This window comes from Mchenga conophoros, linkage group LG19, assembly GCF_057382185.1.
Source record: "Mchenga conophoros isolate Kocher_MC1m ecotype Shallow Benthic linkage group LG19, M_conophoros_male_GT1.1, whole genome shotgun sequence".
Classification (NCBI taxonomy): Eukaryota; Metazoa; Chordata; class Actinopteri; order Cichliformes; family Cichlidae; genus Mchenga; species Mchenga conophoros.
Window position 1 is genome coordinate 22,291,219 of NC_140544.1, and position 21,121 is coordinate 22,312,339.

The 21,121-nt window shown below is 41.6% G+C and overlaps 1 pseudogene and 3 gene segments (V, D, J or C); 3 read left to right on the forward strand and 1 right to left on the reverse strand.

Annotated features, from left to right (window-relative positions):
• Positions 1-594: 594 nt before the first annotated feature.
• On the forward strand, positions 595-1,102 carry LOC146552219 (Ig kappa chain V region 3381-like). The segment is given in 2 exon segments: positions 595-646; positions 792-1,102. Coding segments are annotated over 2 exon segments (357 nt in total).
• Positions 1,103-6,079: 4,977 nt separating this feature from the next.
• On the reverse strand, positions 6,080-7,355 carry LOC146552220 (Ig lambda-3 chain C region pseudogene; annotated as a pseudogene). The gene is made up of 2 exons (XR_014889896.1): positions 7,235-7,355; positions 6,080-6,611 (listed from the first exon to the last, which is right to left on the reverse strand). The product of XR_014889896.1 is annotated as an Ig lambda-3 chain C region pseudogene (transcript).
• A 605-nt stretch (positions 7,356-7,960) lies between these two features.
• On the forward strand, positions 7,961-9,759 carry LOC146552221 (immunoglobulin kappa variable 6D-21-like). The segment is given in 4 exon segments: positions 7,961-8,012; positions 8,105-9,361; positions 9,447-9,558; positions 9,639-9,759. Coding segments are annotated over 2 exon segments (387 nt in total).
• A 10,738-nt stretch (positions 9,760-20,497) lies between these two features.
• On the forward strand, positions 20,498-20,955 carry LOC146552222 (Ig kappa chain V region BS-5-like). The segment is given in 2 exon segments: positions 20,498-20,552; positions 20,645-20,955. Coding segments are annotated over 2 exon segments (366 nt in total).
• Positions 20,956-21,121: the final 166 nt, after the last annotated feature.

Genomic DNA, 21,121 nt, shown 5'->3' on the forward strand with positions numbered 1-21,121 from the left:
TATGTTACTCATTCTTTCTCAGTAAAATTTGGGGTCATCAAAGTAACGGCAATACAGTCTGAGAAAAAAATAGCTGCGTGGAGGAAATTAGAGGACAAGTCAAGTTTTTTATTTATTTATTTTTTTCAGAGAAGATACAGTTCATCTGTACATGGTTCAAAATATCAAATACCTGAGTTATGGCTTTTACTATGGAGCATAAACCCCCTTTCTCAGGGCTTTAGAGAGCTGTACAGGACTAAACTATTTAGAGAATTGAGTAATGTTAGACCAGCTTGTTATTCATTCCTTTAAACCACTATTCATATATTTCCTTTTTTCAAAATAAAGTTCAGTTTGTCAGAATAATCAAAATCAATCAGTGTCTTTAGTGTCAGATGTATGACAGTAGGGGAACCATGCAGCTGTTAATGAGCAAATATAATGAAAAGTTGAACGATCCTCTCCTCACATGACCTCTGTGTTTTCTGTTTCATTGGGAGAGGTGGGTGGTTTCCTCCTACAGTGTGTTTTGCACACTTTCATGCATCACTGCTCCTCACAGTTTAAGTTCTGCTGTCACACATGCTCTCATGCACTTCCACTGAAAACTGAGTCAGGATGGTGTTTCCAATGTTGGTTCTTTTGTTAGGCTTTCTGAGTCAGGGTGAGAGATTAAAAAAAAACCTAATAATAATATTTCAGGAGAATGTTGTTTGGTGAAATTTACTCAGCTTGTTTTATGAGTGCATTCATTCTGAAGTTTTTGGTGAATAAAAATACATTTTAAAATGTTTTTCCTTTCATTTCAGAGTCATTTGCCAATAATTTTCTGACTCAGACTGATGAAGTCAAGTCTGTCAGTCTTGGTGGGACTGTGACCATCAGCGCCAAAGGAAGTTCAAATATTGGTGCTGATCTCAGTTGGTACCTTCAGAAACCGGGACAGCCTCCCAAACTCCTTATATACAAAGCATCAAGTCTCTCCTCAGGAACTCAGTCTCGATTCAGTGGCAGCAGATCTGGTTCTCAGTACACTTTAACCATCAGTGGGTTTCAGTCTGAAGATGCTGGAGATTATTACTGTCTGGGCTACCATGGTAGTGGAGTGTTCACACAGTGATTTAGAGCTGTACAAAAACCTCCTTCAGTCTGGCTGAAGGCTGCAGGTGCAGAGTGACAGACTGCAATAACTGATCAACTCGACACCACAAAAGCAAAAACACAAAGAATCTAAACAAAACTGAAGAAATACACAGCTTTGTTTATTAAAAGAAATACTTAAATATATCTCAATGAACAAAACATCATGTGCAGGTCTGTTAGGTGCCCCGATAGAAACTAATATGTATAAAGAAATATTTCTGTATTTTTATATTTACATACATAAATGTATAAATGTAAATGTATAAATATCTAAGAGAAATATGGAGGTTTGATCAAGTATTTCTATGCAAAGTAATGGAAAAACAATAACACAAAAGTGATTTTTCACAAGCTGCGATGTTATTTTGTGATATAGACTTGTTTTCTCTTTCTCACAGCATGGTTTTAAAGCACAATATAATATAAATAGCTGATGAATTCTGCATTTAGATTAATAGAGTCAAACGTCTGCAGAAATATCGCAACAGAGGAGACATGTAGCTTCATCAAAGTATAAAAAGCTTCACAGGCATGAAATATTGTTAATATATAATAATATAACTTAAATTTGTTGATGATTTTTAGTCATTTTCATAATTTTATTTGGACTATTACCAATTGAAAGACAAAAGATTGTCAAATGAAATAAAGCTATATCAGCAAAAAGAAAAAAGAAAAACACAGAAACTAAAATGTTTCTAAAACATGAATTATGAGATTTTGGCAATATACTTTGGACAGCAATAGAGGTGTAATGTGTACCAATAGTGTGAAGTAAGCTTACTAACCAAAGTGCTGTTTTGATCCAGATATTAAAAATGCTGAATTATTTTTCTGTATATTTTACTCTATTCCATAAGACGTCAGTGGTATCATTCAAGTTTTATGTATAATAGTATTAATCCAAACAATTTTTCTTCTGACTTTGCGTCCCTTCTTGCCTTCAGTGTTTTGAGAGCAGAGAAATCATTTCCATAGACAGGAGGCTTTGCATCATCAGCTGATCCTCCAGAGAACTGAGAAGGTTTATAGTCCTGTGACTTCAACACTGCAGGACTCACACCTGTCAGTCAACACAGCAGAAAGCACAACCACCATGACTCTCATCACCATCCTCATCTGGACGCTGACCTGCTGCTGTTTTACAGGTTCATTCACTCAGCAACATTTCAAACATGATGTGCTGCTTTTTCTCTCATTGATTTCTGCTGATAAATGAATGATTTGTTTTTGTCTGCAGGATGCAGCGGTCAGGTGACTGTGACTCAACCTCCAGTACTGACATCTACTCCTGGAAACACTGTCACTCTGACCTGTAGGACCAGCCAAGCTGTTGGTGGCTGTAGTTACGGCCAGTGTATGTTCTGGTATCAACAGAAATCTGGGCAAATTACAAAGCTCCTAATTCGACATGTAAGCATAAGACATTCAGGAACACCAACTCGATTTAGTGGCAGTGGAAGCAGCTCTGACTTCTCTATGACCATCAGTGGAGTTCAGGCTGAAGATGCAGCAGTTTATTATTGTAAGAGTCGACATTACATAAACAGTGCTTGGGTGTTCACACAGTGATTTGTAGTCGTACAAAAACCTCCCTCAGTCAGACTGCAGAGACACTGAGCTGTTACAGCAGGAACTGACTGCAGCTGCTGAAGAGGAAGAAACTCTGAAAAAGACCAGTGAACACAGAGCTGACAGTAACCTCACCAAGCACTAAATCTCACACAGATAGATTTGTTTGGGGGTGTTTTTAGAAAAAGGAATAAAAAAAATCCACAAAGTTACTTTGTCACTGCATTTCCAACTGTATTTATATGAAGAGTTGTCAAATTATACAAACAGATCAGATGTTTCTTTATATTTATATTCCCATTAAGCTTCTTGATGATTATAAAACAAAATGATCCGAGTTTTTAAATACGAAGAGTCCTGGTGGTTCCAAGTTTAGTTGTTTTACCTATGATGGAGTAAATTCTTCTCATTGGGACTTTCAATATTGTGTGAAATTTCAAGCACCCCTAGAACAAGAACGTCTTCGATGTCAAAATTCTACACAAAACACTCCATTATAACAAAATGACAAAATGTATACTTGCAATTCTTACTAATTTATTATAAAAAAAGAAACGGCCTTTACCATGACACTCAAAATTTAGGTCAGGTGCATCACGTTTCAAAAGATAATCTGGTAGATGTTTCTACAACTTGGAGTGTGTGGAGGCAGATTTCTTTTCTCATGTATTAATCACATATTTAATCATATCACATTAGTTATAGTAATATCACTTTCTGACTTTACTGTAGTAAGAACACTCCTGTCACCAGTTTGCATGCATGTGGAATGTTAACACAGTGAGACCATTGTAATGGGAAATGTTAAACAGATAGTGGGACTCCTCCTTATCAGGGATGTAAATCTTTAGGTGACGGCCAAGCAGAAAACCAGGTCATAATTCTCTCTGTGAGGGAGGGGGTATAGCCCCCCCATGAGAGGGGCCAACATGAGTTTGTGGAATATTCTTTTCTGTGTCTCTGTATGTAAGATGTAAGGGCGGTGGCTACAATTCAGAGATGATCCTAGTGTTTCACTGGGATGCTCTCTCCAAATTGCAATGTGTTTATTAAACCCACTTCACATCAAGCTCACTGGGTGTGTTGCAGGTTGTTGTTAAATTTTCCATAACAAGTGTATCTGTGGTAAATTTAGTTGATTGGACATGATTTGGGTGTTGCAGCATAGGCTGTGAATACTTGTTATATATTTTTTTCAGTTTTAAACAAAAGCTTTTTTTCCTCCACATTGTCATTAAATACATAGAAGGAGCAATCAGGGAATGGACCACAGGAGGGAAACACAGCTGGGGCAAATTAGACCTGACGAGACAAGGAAACGTAAACTGAACACACTAAGATAACAACAGACCTTCAAAGTAAAACAGGAAACACATGACAGTCACGCAAAAACAAAACACTGACAACACCGAAACGTAACACATCATAGCTAAAACAACTAAATTTGGAACCACCAGGACTCTTCGTACAGCAGGCTTCCTGACCAAGAACCTGATAGAGCTTTGTCAGAGGCTATGGAGAGAGAACCACCTTCTACGGCACTCCACCAATCAGGCAAGTACAGCAGAGCGGTCAGATGACTGGTGTGAAGGTTCATCTTCCAACAGGACAATGACCCTAAGAACACAGCCAAGATAACAGGAGTCGCTTCGGAACCACTCTATGAAGCTCCTTGAGTGTCCCAGCCAGAGCCATACTTGAACCTGACTGAATATGTCTGAAGGGATCTGAAAATGGTTGTGCACTGACAGTAGTGATCCAAATTCACTGAAGTTGAGGGGAAGAATTTGAGAAACTTTAAAAAAATACTACATCATTACAGAAAAAAAGTAGTGAGCAAAGGCTGTGAATATTTATACATGTCATATTTGCCTTTTTTATTTCATTTTTTAATGCAATTTAATGCAGCCTTTTCTCTCTTCATCATTATGGGGTATTGCTTAGGATTTTAAGGTGAAAATGACAAAAATATGGAACTGAAGCACTGAATACTTTCCAGATGCACTCTGACTCTCCAAGTTGTTGTTGGCAACAGTATAGTAGTGTTGTACCCTGCACACTGGCTCATGTAGAGAGACGCGACTTCCTGTGTTCATTTTGGATGCCCCTGCAACTACCCTCACAGCATAGCTTTTTAATAAGTTTTATTAAAAGGGATTCACTCAAAGAAAGAGTTAGACCACTGTTTCAACCAAACCAAAAACAACCACAACCTAAAATATCCTGGGAAAAGAAAACAAGATACTTAACCAAGTTACAGGTTTACTTCTGCTGCCAGCACAGACCAGATACTCAGTAGGTGCTCAACACCCAAAGCTGGCCCACTCGCTGAGTCAGCAGTGCTTCACTGGCTTCTATAGTTCTGGGTAGCTGATTGCTGAATGAATACAGTAATGCACTGGTTCCTCAGGAGAAATGGGTGGCAGCTGAGCTCCTGGAAGAGACTGGGCACACCCACACAACACACAAACTGCTAGAGCTGTAACAAGGAGAAATGGGTAAAAAGCTGGACAGCCTTTCACTCGAGAGTAATAAAGTCCAACCACACGAAGATTTAAAGTACAGCGATATTAAGATAAAACCCATTATTCCAGCATTCTGTCTGAATTTATGTGTGACAAAGAGGAGAAAAAACATTTTTTCACATCAGGACTTTGGACAGTATGTTTTGCCATGTTGCTGCTTATTTTACCATTAGGAAGAAGACAAAAGACAAAACTGTATCAAGGAGAAAAAACACAAAAATAATATGTCAGCTCAATCACATGAACATTCATAATACCTACCCTTTCTACTTTACAAGAACAGATGTGTGTTTGCCTCCTTAAATGTGTTTTGCATGATTTTTATGCCTCATTGCTTCTCAGAGTTTAAGTTCTTCTGTCACTGAGTGTCTGAACTGTTCATTCACTCACACTGAAAAGTACAGCAAAATGATGTTTTCTATAACTCAGATTGTGATGTTGGATTTTCTGACTCAGGGCGTGAGACTTCAAATGTGAAAATTATATTGTTAGAACAATAAAATTGTCATGTTTTAACCTCATATAGCTCTATATTTCTTTTGCCAAAGCCATTCTAGATGATGAAGAATTTTGTTTAAGACTGAGTTTAGTGTTTTCCCATGTGATCAGTCTGAACCTGCTCATTGTGTGCCACCACCTGTTTGTAGAACAACCAAGCTAGTTAACGAAGAGACTTAGCTTCCCTTTAAAAAAACACCTGCAGAAACAGCTGCTCCAGTTGGAGCCTCCTGGAGGCTGGGCTTTTTGTGAGTTTTTTCCAAAGACTGTGGTGCTTCTCCTTGTTAAAAAAACAGGTACGGGTTTGATAAAGCATTTATATTTGATAAAGTATTGTGAAAAGGACCAAAGAAAAGTGATTTTTCTTAAGCTGTGATTTTATTTTGTGATTTAGACTTTTTTTTTACAGCACGGTTTTAAAGAACAACATGGATAATAATAGCTGCTCAAATTAGCATGCACATCAATAGAGAGTCAAATGTTTGCAGAGATATTGCAAGAACAGAAACATGTAGCTTCATCAAACTATAAAACACATCATATGCAGACAGGAAATGTTGCTGAAGCTCTACTCTTAGCAGTGGTCAGGGTCCAGGGTTTGAGTGACGGGGCTCTGTCCACTCAGACTGGCCTCACAGCTCACTGAGCCCGCCTTCCTCCACTGGTCTGCGGAGAGGCTCAGGGTGCTGCTCCAGCTGTAGCGGCCGTCTGTCCCCAAGACCTCCAGGCTGGTTGACACCCCTGAGGATGTGCTGGTGCTCCCCACCTTCCAGCCCAAATTCCAGTTTGAGGGGAATCCCCCGGTTGCCAAACACACCAGAGTGGCACTACTCTGTTTGTCTTCGTCTTTGGAGGGAGGGAGGACTGTGAGGGTGGGCCTCACCACACCCGCTGGAGGAGAAAAGGTTGAAGATAATCGAGAAAAGAGATACAAATGTACAAACATCTGAATAAATATATAGTCAGTGATTATTGATCAAATCTTTTTTTTTATCATGTAGTTAATAACTTGAACCTGTGATTATTTTCATATTTGAAACTGACAAAGCTAAAGCACTCATGAGAATACAGTTAAAACTTCACATCTGTTTCTTTCACTTCCTTTAAACTTAATTTCAAATTGATCAGCCATGAATAAAAACTTGATGTAAGTATACTTAGTAAAAAAAATTTAAGTCGACAAAACATAATTCAATATTTGTTTTTACTTTAAATAAGTAAAAATACATTTTAATTTAAAGTGAGCTAAAACTTCACTATCACAGATTTTAATATTTTAACCGGATAATATTTAAAGAAGCAAAAAACAACCAAAAGAACATTAAAAATTGTTTTCTGTAAATTCAGTTCTTTAAAAGACTGAATGAATATTGATTGAAGAAAAGTTTATTATAAAATTATGACATTGAGTTAATAATAATCATTGAATTTGATCAAAGTTCTGTTTAATATATTTTTAAAAAATGCTTAATAAATACTACATTTTATAAAAATGACAAATTTCTGGTACTTACAGCCAACGATGAGTTTGGTTCCTCCGCCAAATGTGTACCACAGTGATACAAACTCATTAAGTGGCCGTACAAAAACCTCCTGCACTCCAAACAAACCTCTAACCACTGAAAATGAACCTTTTTGTCATGTAAAACATCACAGTACAACTGATTACATGTAGAAAATGATTTAACTAAAGTGACTTAAAATAATTTAATGAATTCAAATCATAATTATCATAATTGTATTTTTACTAAGAACTGAAAGACAAAACTTAATTGTCACATAAACCTATAGCTATTTTAAAAACAAACAAACACACACACACAAAACTGCTTAAAACAGCAAACAGAAAAATACTTTAAAAATCATGAATTCAGAAATTATGACAATATAATTTTAAAAAAGCTATACAGGTATATTGTATTTGTTGAAACCAAAATCAAAAAGTAAACATACAAACCAGAGTGCCATTTTAATCCAGGTGGTAAAAATACGTAAATCTTTCCAATATATTTTCCTCTATTACATAAAATTATTAATGGTATTAATTCAAACAATTTTTCTTCTGATTTTGTCTCCCCACATTGCCTTCAGTGTGTTGAGAGCAGAGAAATGATTTCCATAGAGAGGAGGCTTTGCATCATCAGCTGATCCTCCAGAGAACTGAGAAGGTTTATAGTCCTGTGAGTTCAACACTGCAGGACTCACATCTGTCAGTCAACACAGCAGAAAGCACAACCACCATGACTCTCATCACCATCCTCATCTGGACGCTGACCTGCTGCTGTTTTACAGGTTCATTCACTCAGCAACATTTCAAACATGATGTGCTGCTTTTTCTCTCATTGATTTCTGCTGATAAATGAATGATTTGTTTTTGTCTGCAGGAAGCAGCGGTCAGGTGACTGTGACTCAACCTCCAGCAGTGACATTTACTCCTTCAAACACTGTCACTCTGACCTGTAGGACCAGCCAAGCTGTTTACAGATGGTCTGATGGTGATGAGAGTATGTTCTGGTATCAACAGAAATCTGGACAGACTCCAAAGCTCCTAATAAGATACGCGAAAAAGCTTGAGTCAGGAACACCAACTCGATTTAGTGGCAGTGGAAGCAGCTCTGACTTCTCTATGACCATCAGTGGAGTTCAGGCTGAAGATGCAGCAGTTTACTACTGTCAGAGTTACCACTACATAAACAGTGCTCGGGTGTTCACACAGTGATTTGTAGTCGTACAAAAACCTCCCTCAGTCAGACTGCAGAGACACTGAGCTGTTACAGCAGGAACTGACTTCAGGGCCCTGTTTCAGGAAGCCGGTTTAGTGGAAAAACTGAGTAAGTATACCCTGAGTTAACGAAAACTCTGGGTTTTCGGTTTCACAAAGCGAGTTCAGCTGCAGCCTGAGTGAGTCACTATGACGACACACTCCGTGAAGCTAACCTGCCCCCTAGCAGGTTTACTACAACTAACCCTGACTGTCTCCGCCCCTTTGTCGGAAACCTGACAGTAGGAAGTGTCGGACATGGCGTGCCACTTCCTTGAAGAGCCAGTAGATCGTGAAGCCCAAATTCTCCGCAGAGCTCTCCGCCGGGAGAGAGTGATTAGAGCGCGTTTGGACATTTTATCATTTCCTGATGATTTTCTGTGTGAACGTTACCGTTTCTCAGCACAATCTATAAGTTATTTGGATAACATCCTCAGGCCTAATATTGCTCATGTGACACATCGCGGACATGCTCTCAGTTCTGTACATATTATTTGTATTGCACTTCGGTTTTTTGCAAACGGGAGCTTTCTGTATAATATTGGTGACGCTGAGCACGTTTCCAAGGCTACCGTCTGTCGGGCAGTCAGGAATGTTACAGTTGCACTGAAACGTCTCCTGTACTCGTCTGTGGTGTTCCCCGGTCATAGACCCACAAGATTTATCAAAGAGGGATGCCACAAAATTGCAGGTAGCAGGATGAACAGAACTTAATTCATGATGTGGTGATACTTGAACTACTACTTAAATTTTACATTTATTCCCACGGTTCCCAGGCGTGATTGGCTGTACAGATGGCACTCACATTCCAATCATTGCTCCTTCAGTAAATGAAGGAGACTATGTGAACAGGAAGTCTTTCCACAGCATTAATGTACAGGTACATAGTTCCCGGTAGCATTTCAAACTAACAAATTATTTCATTATAGTAATGGATGCTAATTTGTGTTCTCTGCACTGTGAAGATCATATGTGATGCTGCCAACATTATCACAAATGTGGAAGCCAAGTGGCCAGGCTCTGTTCATGACTCACAAATATTCCGTGAATGTACACTGAGCACAAAATTTGGACATGGTGAGTTGAGAATACTTTAAAATATATAAAGACCAATTGCTTCAGGGACATTTGAACTGAAGTGTACCCTTCTGTCTTAGGAGAGTTCACTGGCTACTTGCTTGGTGATAGGGGGTATCCATGTTTACCCTATTTGCTTACCCCTTACCCTGACCCTGAACCGGGCCCACAGCAGCGATATAATCTGGCTAATTGCAGGACAAGAGCCAGAATTGAAATGACTATCGGAATGCTTAAGGCCCGGTTCCAGTGCCTGCAAAGACTCAGGGTCACCCCAGAAAGGGCATGTGACATTATTGTGGCATGTGTGATTCTTCACAACATTGCCACAATTAGAGGAGAACACTGTCCTTCTGAACCAAACATCAGCAGTGATCCAAACCATGAACATCCTGACCCTCCCACGGACATACAAGATGGAAGCGCAGTCAGAGACACCATATGTCACAATCATTTCTTTTGACCCATCACCTCAACATGTTGAAAGAAGAATAAACAGATTTTTTGTTCAACTGGCTTTATTGGTCACCTGTGTTTCCTGTACACAAAGTATTAAAAGATGTAAACCTCATAAAGTGTCTCTGTTGCTTCCTCCTCTGTAACAGCTGTCAATGTTTCTTCATTATTTTCCTGTAGTAAAGAAATTAACAACATTGCTGTTCTACTGTAAACTCATATAATCTGTGGAGTATTACTCACAACTGCATGTTGGTCTGGCTCAACAGGAGGCTGCACCAGATGCAGTACACCATCACCATCAACTGATAGAATATGAGGTTTATACAGGTCACTTATAACTTACAAGGGACCAAATGGCAATTAACAAACATACCAATCACCTTACACTTCATTGTCATTATGCTCTCAAAGACAACCAAGGCTGAGGGAAGGCAAAATCAGTCGGAAAATAACTTCACTACAAAATAATTCATTATGGTAAAGAGTTTATCAAATGAATGAGTAGCACTGCAAAGGTGACTGTGAAGAAAGGATGTATGCACATCATGTATTATTTTGAATTTACCCCCTATGTAGGCACTTGTGTCTTGCGGGGTTATTGACTCAGAGGATGTCCCCGCAGAGATGCCTTCGGCCACAGGGCGCCCACTGTTTTGGCTGAGGGCCAACTGCTCAGCCTCTGTGAGTGGTGGTGGTGGAGGACCCCCACCTGTTTTTCGGGCCTCCGCTTTTTTTCTGTTGGCTATAACGGGCCACATTTGAGCATACAGAGTAAGCAAATATGTACTTGTAATGTGCTCAGATAATTTCAATAAGTGCTTACAGAAAGGAAATTAATGTAGCCTCTAACTGCAATTGATTTACATCGGACAAACAGACCAAGCACTATGGCTCATAATACAATTACACCTTACCTGTTTGGACTATATTTTTATATTTCATTTTTACTTGCTGCCAGGCACGTTTGGGGCCTGTTGGGTTGCACCTGCGCTCACATCACATCACAAAATAAAATGTATAAAATAACAAATAAAATAACATATGATAAAATAACGTGTTAAATGGGTGGAAATCCCTAGATCAATGTTTATATTAACACTCACGCATTGACTCTGTCGGCTATGTTTTGCCATGCATGCTTTTGCAGCTGTGGCTCTGTTACTTTTTTCCGCGGAATTTGCATGTTATCGGCATATGCTGCCATCAGAATTTCGGCCTCAAGCGCTGTGAAATACATTGACCGCGCCTTCTTTCCCTCCGTCTCCATGGTGACTCGCTTAATCTGTGCTCCGCTTATCAGGGCTTTATGTATCCTCGTCCGCGCGCTTCACTTGGGGTTAAAGCAACTCCGCGTTGACTGAACTAATTGTTATCAGCCTTTCTGAAACCGAATATTCCGAGTTGGACAGTTCGGGGTTACTCAACCGTGAGTGTCGTTTTTCACTCTGAGTTTTCCAAACCGGCTTCCTGAAACAGGGCCCAGCTGTTGAAGAGGAAGAAACTCTGACACAGACCACTGAACACATACCTCACCAACTCACAGTTTTGTTTCTTTTTTACATTTCCCTAATAATCACATTGCATTAAGACTTTGTTTGTTTTTTTATTTTTTTTTAAGCTTTATATTCCCAATATCTTCCCATGAAGGCCATGAAGATCATTAAAGCTTGATCGAAGCTTTAACTTGTTGTTGTCAACACTTTTTAGCAGTGATCTCTCTCACACAAAGTTTTCTTCAAAAATCATATTGATCAGAGCAGCAGGCGTGTTCCTTTTCCCAGTGTGAGTTCATGCCCAGCCTCTCTGATCTTTGCATTACCACAGATCTACTTTCAACCAATTCTCTTGGCTTTGCGTCGGAGTGCTGTTGTATCAGTAGTTCTGTCAGTACAAAACCTGAAGTACCAAAAGGACAACCTGTGGTTATCGCAATAAGCTCATGTTTACTATCGTGGGTGTCAGTCTGTCATATGTAAGGAATCATGATCTCATCATCAGATCATGATGAGATTGGACTTAATAACCTTTCCTGCACTGGACACCAGGTTCCTTCTTTGGTTTTTGGGTTATGTCATGTGGATAAAACATGTGCATGTGACAAAAAGAAAAAAGAAGTTTAATAGATCATAACAAGTTTAGGTAGTATGTTTTGCCAGCACACCAAAGCCATGTTCCTGTTTTTTTTTCTTAAAAAAAATTTTGATTTTCAGCAGATGAAAACACTATGTCACTGTACTGTTTTGGCCTCCGGCGCTGTCGGCCTCCGGGTCGGCCCCCCGAACTTGTCCGGTTGGGCCTTTTTGGACACTGCATGCATCTTGGGTCCTTCTTCCAACTCCACACGGCTCGCCTCGGCAGCCGTGACACTTTCCCTGTCATTGGTTATAGCTGGCAGGCAGGCAGGCAGGCAGGCATACATACATACATACGCCCAAAAAGCGGCCTGGCAGATGACCGACGATGTGGAGGTGGTAGTAGGGAACCTGAAGGCTGCGTTGCCCCCGCAGCACCAGGCGAGGCGGAGGCTGGACCAGACGAGGCGACACCAAAGCTGAACCAGGCGAAGCTGATGAGGACGCTGAAGCTGGACCGGACGCTGATGAGGGCGCTGAAGCCGGACCGGACGCTGATGAGGGCGCTGAAGCCGGACCGGACGCTGATGAGGGCGCTGCAGCTGGCCCGGATGCTGATGAGGGCGCTGCAGCTGGCCCGGATGCTGATGAGGCTGCAGCTGGCCCGGATGCTGATGAGGCTGCAGCTGGCGAGGCTGATGAGGCAGCAGCTGGCGAGGCTGATGAGGCTGCAGCTGGCGAGGATGATGAGGCTGCAGCTGGCGAGGATGATGAGGCTGCAGCTGGCGACTGGACAGGCTCCTCGGGCCCTCCAGCTGACGAGGCAGGAAGCTGGCTAGGTTCTCCTGAACCTCCAGCTGACAAGTCTTGGGGCTGGACGGGCTCCTCGGGCCCCCCAGCGAAAAGTCTCAGAACCAGTGGGCACTGGAGCCCCTGGCACACACAGGACAGAACCAGCAGGTGTGGGGACCTCTGGCAGGGACAGAACAGAACCAGCAGGCGCGGGGACCTCTGGCAGGGACAGAACAGAACCAGCAGGCGCAGTGGCCCCTGGCAAACACATAGCAGGCTGCAGCTGCCCAGAGCATTGACTCTTCTCAGGCAGTGACAGCCGGGTGCAGTCCTCAGCTGGGTTCCTAGCCTCCAGGGGTCCAGAGTGGGCTGAGGGCTGAAACTCAGCCTCTGGGGAGGCCCTGGAGTGTGTCACAGTCTCTGAACTGGCCAGCTTTTTAGGAATGATTACATTATCATTAGGTTTGTCTCTCTGCTTAGAACAAACAGATGAAACAGTTCCTTTCAGATTGATTTGACTGAGCTTGTTGTACCGGAGTAGCAAGTGACACAGGATGCAGGGCTAGTGGCTGCTGAACAGGAGGCTGAACTGAGGGTGACTGAAACAATGGTTGGGATGATGACGGTGGTGGAACTGGAGACTGAGCTGGAGGCCGGGCGGCTACCTGAGCTTGAGGCCGGGCGGCTACCTGAGCTTGAGGCCAGGCGGCTACCTGAGCTTGAGGTTGCAGTTCAAAAGAATAAACAGTCCTGGTATTATCAGAGCTGGTGTTAATTGTCTCTGGGATATATGCCACAGTTTTAGCAGACCCTGGGTTAGCTGACATGGGTTTAACAGGTTCAGAAGAAACAGAAGAACAACAGCCCTTTGCTTTCACTGAAGTCTTAAAAATGCCAACCTGGGAGAGATCAGTTACCACGAAGGTAGGTAAGCTTTGCGAATCAGCTCCCACTGACACACCCCGAACAACCCCAGAAGAAAAAGTCTCAAAGTTCAAATCGGAGCTGTTATCCTTTTTACTCACCACAGTCGGCCGCTCTGATATCCCAGGGTCCGACTGTGGCGAGGGGCGTCGACGGCTTGAGTGCCGTTTCCCATTTGAAGGCTGGACCGACGGGCCGGGCAGAACACTCTCCGTCGGGTCAGGGAGGGAAGCATGAGTTGCAGGGTGGGTGGTAGCAAGGGGGAGAAGATGAAGCTCGTTCAGAACAAAATTCTGTGTGAGCGGGTGAAGTGAGCTGAGCAACCAGGGGAGACCAGAAACTAAGAGCTGTAGCCGAACAGCTATGCCTTGGCGGAATTCTCTCGCCTCATGCTCCAGCCATAAGTTAATGAATTTGTCTACCGAGTAAATAATGTCCTCCCGGAGCTCCTCGGGCGGGTTGACTGCTGCTGGATCCATAGTGGCCGGTTCGTACTGTCACGGCTGCCGAGGCGAGCCGTGTGGAGTTGGAAGAAGGACCCAAGATGCAGGCAGTGGATGAAATGCTAGTGAGGTTTATTAACAAAGGTGTAGTGGCAAACAAGCAGTGGGGCATGACAAATAACTGAAGACACCTAAACTGGGAGAACTAAAAATAACAGACCTGGGAGCATACGACAAAGGGATGAGACGCAGACAAGGAACAGGACACCGTAGGACACAGGGTAACGCAGACTGACACGAAGTAACACAGACAAACCAGCAACAGGCAGGAGAACTCACAGGGCTTAAATACACACACCAGTAATCAGGGGATGAGAGACAGGAGGGCAACACGGCTGGGAGGAATCAGAGCTGACGGGACAGGGGAAACGTAACTGAACACACTCACATCAGACAGAGACCTTCACAATAAAACAGGAAACTAACAGACAGAGAACCAGACAGGACACTGAACTTGACAGGCGGACTCATAAGTAGACACAATAACACCATGGACAGACAGAAGGAACACAGAGAAGTGGGAGCAGGCAGGCAAAGAACAGAAACCTAACAAATGGCAAAATCACAACAGAATACATACTCGGAATGAACAAAAGCATAAGGAAACACAAAACACTGAGTCCTCAGACTCAGGACCATGACAGAAAGCGAATAACACTGATTATCTCTTCTTCTTATCTTACCTCACAATTTGTTGTGTATGTGGCTGTATAGCCACAGACCAGTCAGGGTGCCCACCACTATAAGCGCCAACAATGGGCATCCGAATGTGGTCTGAGAAATCACATGTTCTTTTAAATAACATGTGTGTGCATTGCTTAACTGGAGAACACCAGGCACCAGGATGCACTATAGGAGGAAGTGTGATCTGTTTGGGAAACCTTGGGTCCTGGCATCCATGTGGATTCTACTTTGGCACTTACCACCTACCGAAGCGTTGTTGCAGGCTTTTCGTAGAAATGATATTCCCTATTCGCTGTGGCCTCTTTCAGCAGGATAATGTGTTCTCCTGCAAAGCAAAAGTGGTTCAGAAATGGTTTGAGGAGCACAACAATGAGTTTGCAGTGTTGACTTTGTCTCCAAATTCTCCAGATTTCAATCCCATCAAAACATGTGTGAGATGCGCTGGACAAACAAGTCTGATCCATGGATGTCCCACCTTACAACTTACAGGAATTGAATGATACAGCAGGACACTTTCAGAGCTCGAATGGAGTCCATGTCTCAACTGTTCAGGGCTGTTTCACCAGCAAAAAATGGGACCAACCAATATCAGGCAAGTTTTTTTCCTGATTGATGTAGTCCTGCTGAAGACAATTCCAGGTCTATATTAAAGGGCAGGAAGAATAAGTCTGAGTTACAGCAGGATGATTATGTTAGTTTAAACGAATCAACACCCCCAAGAATCCTTGAGGGGGGCGGTGTGGCAGCAATTTTCCACACCAGCTTATTAACCAACCACAGACCAAGACAGAGTTTTAATTCAATTCAATTCAGTTCAATTTTATTTATATAGCACCAAATCACAACAAAAGTCGCCTCAAGGCGCTTCATAGATACAGAGAAAAACCCAACAATCATATGACCCCCTATGAGCAAGCACATTGGCGACAGTGGGAAGGAAAAACTCCCTTTTAACAGGAAGAAACCTCCGGCAGAACCAGGCTCAGGGAGGGGCGGGGCCATCTGCTGCGACCGGTTGGGGTGAGAGAAGGAAAACAGGATAAAAGACATGCTGTGGAAGAGAGACAGAGATTAATAACAGATATGATTCAATGCAGAGAGGTCTATTAATACATAGTGAGTGAGAAAGGTGACTGGAAAGGAAAAACTCAATGCATCATGGGAATCCCCCAGCAGCCTACGTCTATTGCAGCATAACTAAGGGAGGATTCAAGGTCACCTGGTCCAGCCCTAACTATATGCTTTAGCAAAAAGGAAAGTTTTAAGCCTAATCTTAAAAGTAGAGATAGTGTCTGTCTCCCGAATCCAAACTGGAAGCTGGTTCCACAGAAGAGGGGCCTGATGATTTCAAAGCCTGATGCTTAAACATGTTCACCCGGGCTGGAAAACCCCCCAAAAACAGTCTTATTTGTTCACATCTATCATCCACCTGGGCCTTACACAGAGTTTCTGTCTGATTTCTCAGACTTTTTATCTGATTTAGTGCTCAGCTCAGATAAAATAATTATTGTCGGTGATTTTAACATCCATGTAGAAGCTAAAAATGACAGCCTCAACAAGACATTTAATCTGTCATTAGACTCAATTGGCTTCTCTCAAAATGTAAAAGAACCCACCCACCACTTTAATCACACTCTAGATCTAGTTTTAACATGTGGCATAGAAACTGAACATTTAACAGTGTTTCCTGAAAACCTTATCTTTTCTAATCCTTTTCTAAGTACAATATTTGATTACACAGCAGTGGAGAGTAGACTTTATCCCAGTAGATGTCTTTCTGAAAGTGCTGTAACTAAATTTAAGGATATAATTCACTCACTGTTATCATCTTCAATGCCCTGTACCAACACTGAGCAGAGCAGCTATCTGAACACTGCTCCAACAGAGGTCGATCATCTTGTTAATAATTTTGCCTCCTCACTAAGTATGACACTGGTTACTGTAGCTCATGAGAAAAAGAGATCCTCAAATTAAAAGTACTTGACTCTATGGTATAACTCTCAAACACACACCTTAAAGCAGATAACTTGTAAACTGGAGACGAAATGGCGTATAACAAAGAAGATCATCATCATCAGGCTGACAAAAAGTCAGAGCGCTGTTGACTCAACCGTTCCTTTAACGTTAACTAGTAATGACTTCAAGAACTTCTTCACAAATAAAATTTGAATCATTAGAGAAAAAAATACTCATAATCGTCTCACAGATGTAACATTATCTACAGCTACTTTCAGTACCATTAATATTCATATAGAGTCTTTTTCTGCAGTTGGTCTTTCTGAGTTAACTTCAGTAACTGCTTCCTCAAACCATCAACGTGTCTTTTAGACCCCATTCCTACAAGACTGCGCAAAGAAGTCCTGCCATTAATTAATGCTTCAATCTTAAACATGATCAACCTGTCTCTAGTAATCGGCTATGTACCACAGGCCTTCAAGCTGGCAGTAGTTAAACACTTACTTAAAAAGCCTTCTCTTGACCCAGCAGTCTTAGCTAATTAGTCTCAGCTTTCTTTCATCTCAAAAATCCTTGAAAGAGTAGTTGTCAAACAGCTAACAGATCATCTGCAGAGGAATGACTTATTTGAAGAGTTTCAGTCATGTTTCAGAGCTCATCACAGCACAGAAACAGAATCTGCTTATAGCCTCCAGTGTTAGAGAGTAATGGAATACATGTAACGGCATCACATATTTAATACAAAAACTGAGTAAATGTATTTTGTTACAGTTACCATTTAAATAGGTGTCCCTCACGCCAACCGGTTGCGGCAGATGGCTATGGCGGGTTTTTTTGTGCCTCTGTTCTGAGCGCACATAAAGAAAACTTGCAAGTGCAAATGTTGCATTTTGAGGAGAAAATGATTTTGAGCGAAGAAAAGTTTAATTTGAGCGAACAAAATTCATTGTTGTGTGCAAGAAATGTATTTCAGTGTTTGCTATTATCCATATACACACATAATAACAGCCCAGATCTCTGCTGTGTCCTCACAGACATCTGCAGACCTAAAAGCTAAACAACCTAAAACATGGAAACATAGCTGGAGAGACTCTGGGGAAGAGGAACAGGATGACCAACAGGCATGATACACAGAATGATACGCAGACACTCCCACGAAGAACAGAGGTAACCACGCACTAAATATACACACAAGGTAACAAGAAAATGGCAGACAGGAGGGAGACACAGCTGAACCTAATTAGACAAGACAACAGTGAAGCAAAACCCAAAACACTGAACACTGGACGTGCGTGTTTTAACCCTTGTATGGTGTTCGGGTCTGTGAGACCCGTGTTCAGTTTTTTTCAAAAGAAAAATTAAACAATTAATTATTTTTTCACGTGTAAATGTGTTGTGTCTTTCCACTCACTCCACTTGATTATAACTGATTTATTTATAACATTTTATATAAAAGAAAAACGAGAAGCACATTAATTCATAAATGTGATCTAACAAAGGTAAAGGGAAAAAATTAACCATGTTTGCTGTTCATATGTCTTGTAATTGGGATGAAGTAAACATCTGTTGAGTAATTTAACATAAAATTGTTTGATAGTGTTAATTTGGAAAGCCAAAACTCTAGCGGGTCCACCAGACCCATGAACACTGGCTGAGTAACAAAAATACGAACACCACACAAGGGTTAAAAGAGGTAAAAGAGGAAATACAAGACAGAAAGTCACAATTCCCAGAATAAAACTTAAAACAAAAACAGAAAACACTGAGTCGCAGTGTAACTGCTGAAGCTCTACTCTGAGCAGTGGTCAGGGTCAAGTGATGTTTCCAGTAACTCAGGTTATAATGTTTGGCTTTCTGAGTCAGGATGAGAGTTGTTTTATTTGTTTGTTTTTAATTCTGTTTGTGCTGCTCATGTTTCGCTGATTTAACCTGATACATTTTCTGTTTTTTCCTCAAGATTCACATCATTTTAGTCCTCATGTCATGGTCTGGAGTCTGCGACTCCATGTTTATGTTTAGTTTATTAGTGTTCTGTGGTTTTGGTTGCCTTGGGTGTTTGTACTCCTCTGTTTCATGGTTCATGTTCCTATGTTCTGTGTCCCCCAGTCTGTGTTACGTTGGTGGGTTATGTCATTGCGTGTATGTGTTTCCTGTTTTATTGTGAAGGTCTGCGTCTTATGTGAGTGTTTTCAGTTTGCCTCCCTAGTCTCGTCACGTAATCACTCCCAGCTGTGTTCCCCACCTGTGTGTAATCTCCCTGTGTTCTCTGAGTGTATTTAAGTTGTGTCTTCTGTCATGGTAGTTGCTGGTTCGTCTGTGTTGTTTCCCCTCGGTCTCCCTGCGTCTCTCCGTATGTATTTCCCCGGACCTCCCTGCATCCTCGTTTCTGGTTTGTCTTGTTAGTTTACCCAGTTTAGGTTTCCAGTTTCATGTTTTGCCACCATTGCTGTTTGTACTTACCCACCCCTGTAAATAAACACTCACCTGCAGCAGAGCTGCCGCCTTTTTGGTCCTTTCTACAATTCCACACGGCTTGCCCCGGCAAACCGTGACACCTCATTTCAAAGTTTTTTGCCAAAAGTTTTCTAACTCTGAAGAAAAGCCAAATGGCTGCTCTCTGGGACTCTAAGTGTTTTAAGCCAAGCCTGTCAGGCACTGTGACCATTAGTGCCACAGGGAGTTGCTGGACTTAGTTAGTACCTTTAGAAACCTGGACAGCCTCCCAAACTCAGGAACTCCATCTTGACTCCAAGGCAGTAGATCTGGTTCTCAGTACACTTTATCCACCAGTGATCTTCAGGCAGTAGATGCTGGAGATTATTACTGTCTGGGTTATCATGATAGTGAAGTGTTTACACAATGATTCATGGCTGTATAAAAAATTTCTTCACTTTGGCTGAAGGCTGCAGGTGTAGAGTTTTCAACTGCAATCAGAATAACTAGAATAACCACTTAAACACAACACAAGTGTACCCCCCCACCCATAACCTACAGACTTCATTTCAGCCACAGTGAAAGTTTTAAAAAGCTAAACGGGATAATAAGTGAACAATCAGCAATTTCCCATCAGCTCAAAAGTATTTTTCATTAAGGCCATTTCAACTTCAGTTTAATAAATAACCACTGATGAACACTGATCCTGCTGTTTGTTAGAAAAATTCCAGACATCCCTGATCTTTTGGTACTGCAAAAATTGAAAAATATCTAAACAGTGTGAAGCTCTATAAGTATTTCTATTGATTCTGATCCTGTAATGAACTACTGAGATGATGGTCACTGATAACAGTGTTGACAGATTATATCACTTTGCATCTAGCAATCCCCCCAACCCGCCACTCCCCCCAGCTCTCTCTCTCTCTCTCTCTCTCTCTCTCTCTCTCTCACTCACACACACACACACACACACACACACACACACACACACACAAACAGGTATTTGTTTGTAGGTTCTGTTTTGAATGCTTGCTGCGCTTCACTGATCCTAAACCAGTTTAAGAAGAACCAGCGGGAAACATCTGTGCAGAGTCTCTGACAGTGAGATTTATCATAATGATGATGATGTTACTGACTTCACTGCTGATCACAATCATGCTCAGACTTCAAGGTGATGAGTGATGTGGTTCTGTTATATTCTCTGTTATGTTGTAATTTACATCACACTGTCATTTTAACAAAGTAACATATTTTAATTTCCAGGATCAGATGCCAGTTCATCTGTGACTCAGTCTCCTGTGTTTAAAGCTGCTGCTTTGGGGGAGACGGTCTCTCTGAGCTGTACAGCCAGTAAAGGAGTTTACAATGATCTCAGCTGGTATCTACAGAAACCTGGACAGCCTCCCAAACTGCTGTTTTACAAAATCAGCAGCCGTGAATCTGGTACTCCGAGTCATTTCAGCAGCAGTGGATCTGAGCCTGAGTTCACTTTGACAATCAATGGAGTTCAGGCTGCAGATGCAGGAGATTACTACTGTATGGGACTGTATGACGGCCCAGTGTTCACACAGTGATACAGAGTCGTACAAAAACCTCCCTCAGTTACTATTTGCAGTGTTGCAGCTGTGAGCTTCTGATACAGACTCTGACATGCATCACTGGTTCACTGAGTCCACTTTCAGAGGTGGAAACTAAAATATGTATTCATTCCTGATCACATTATTAAGAGTATTTTAAATT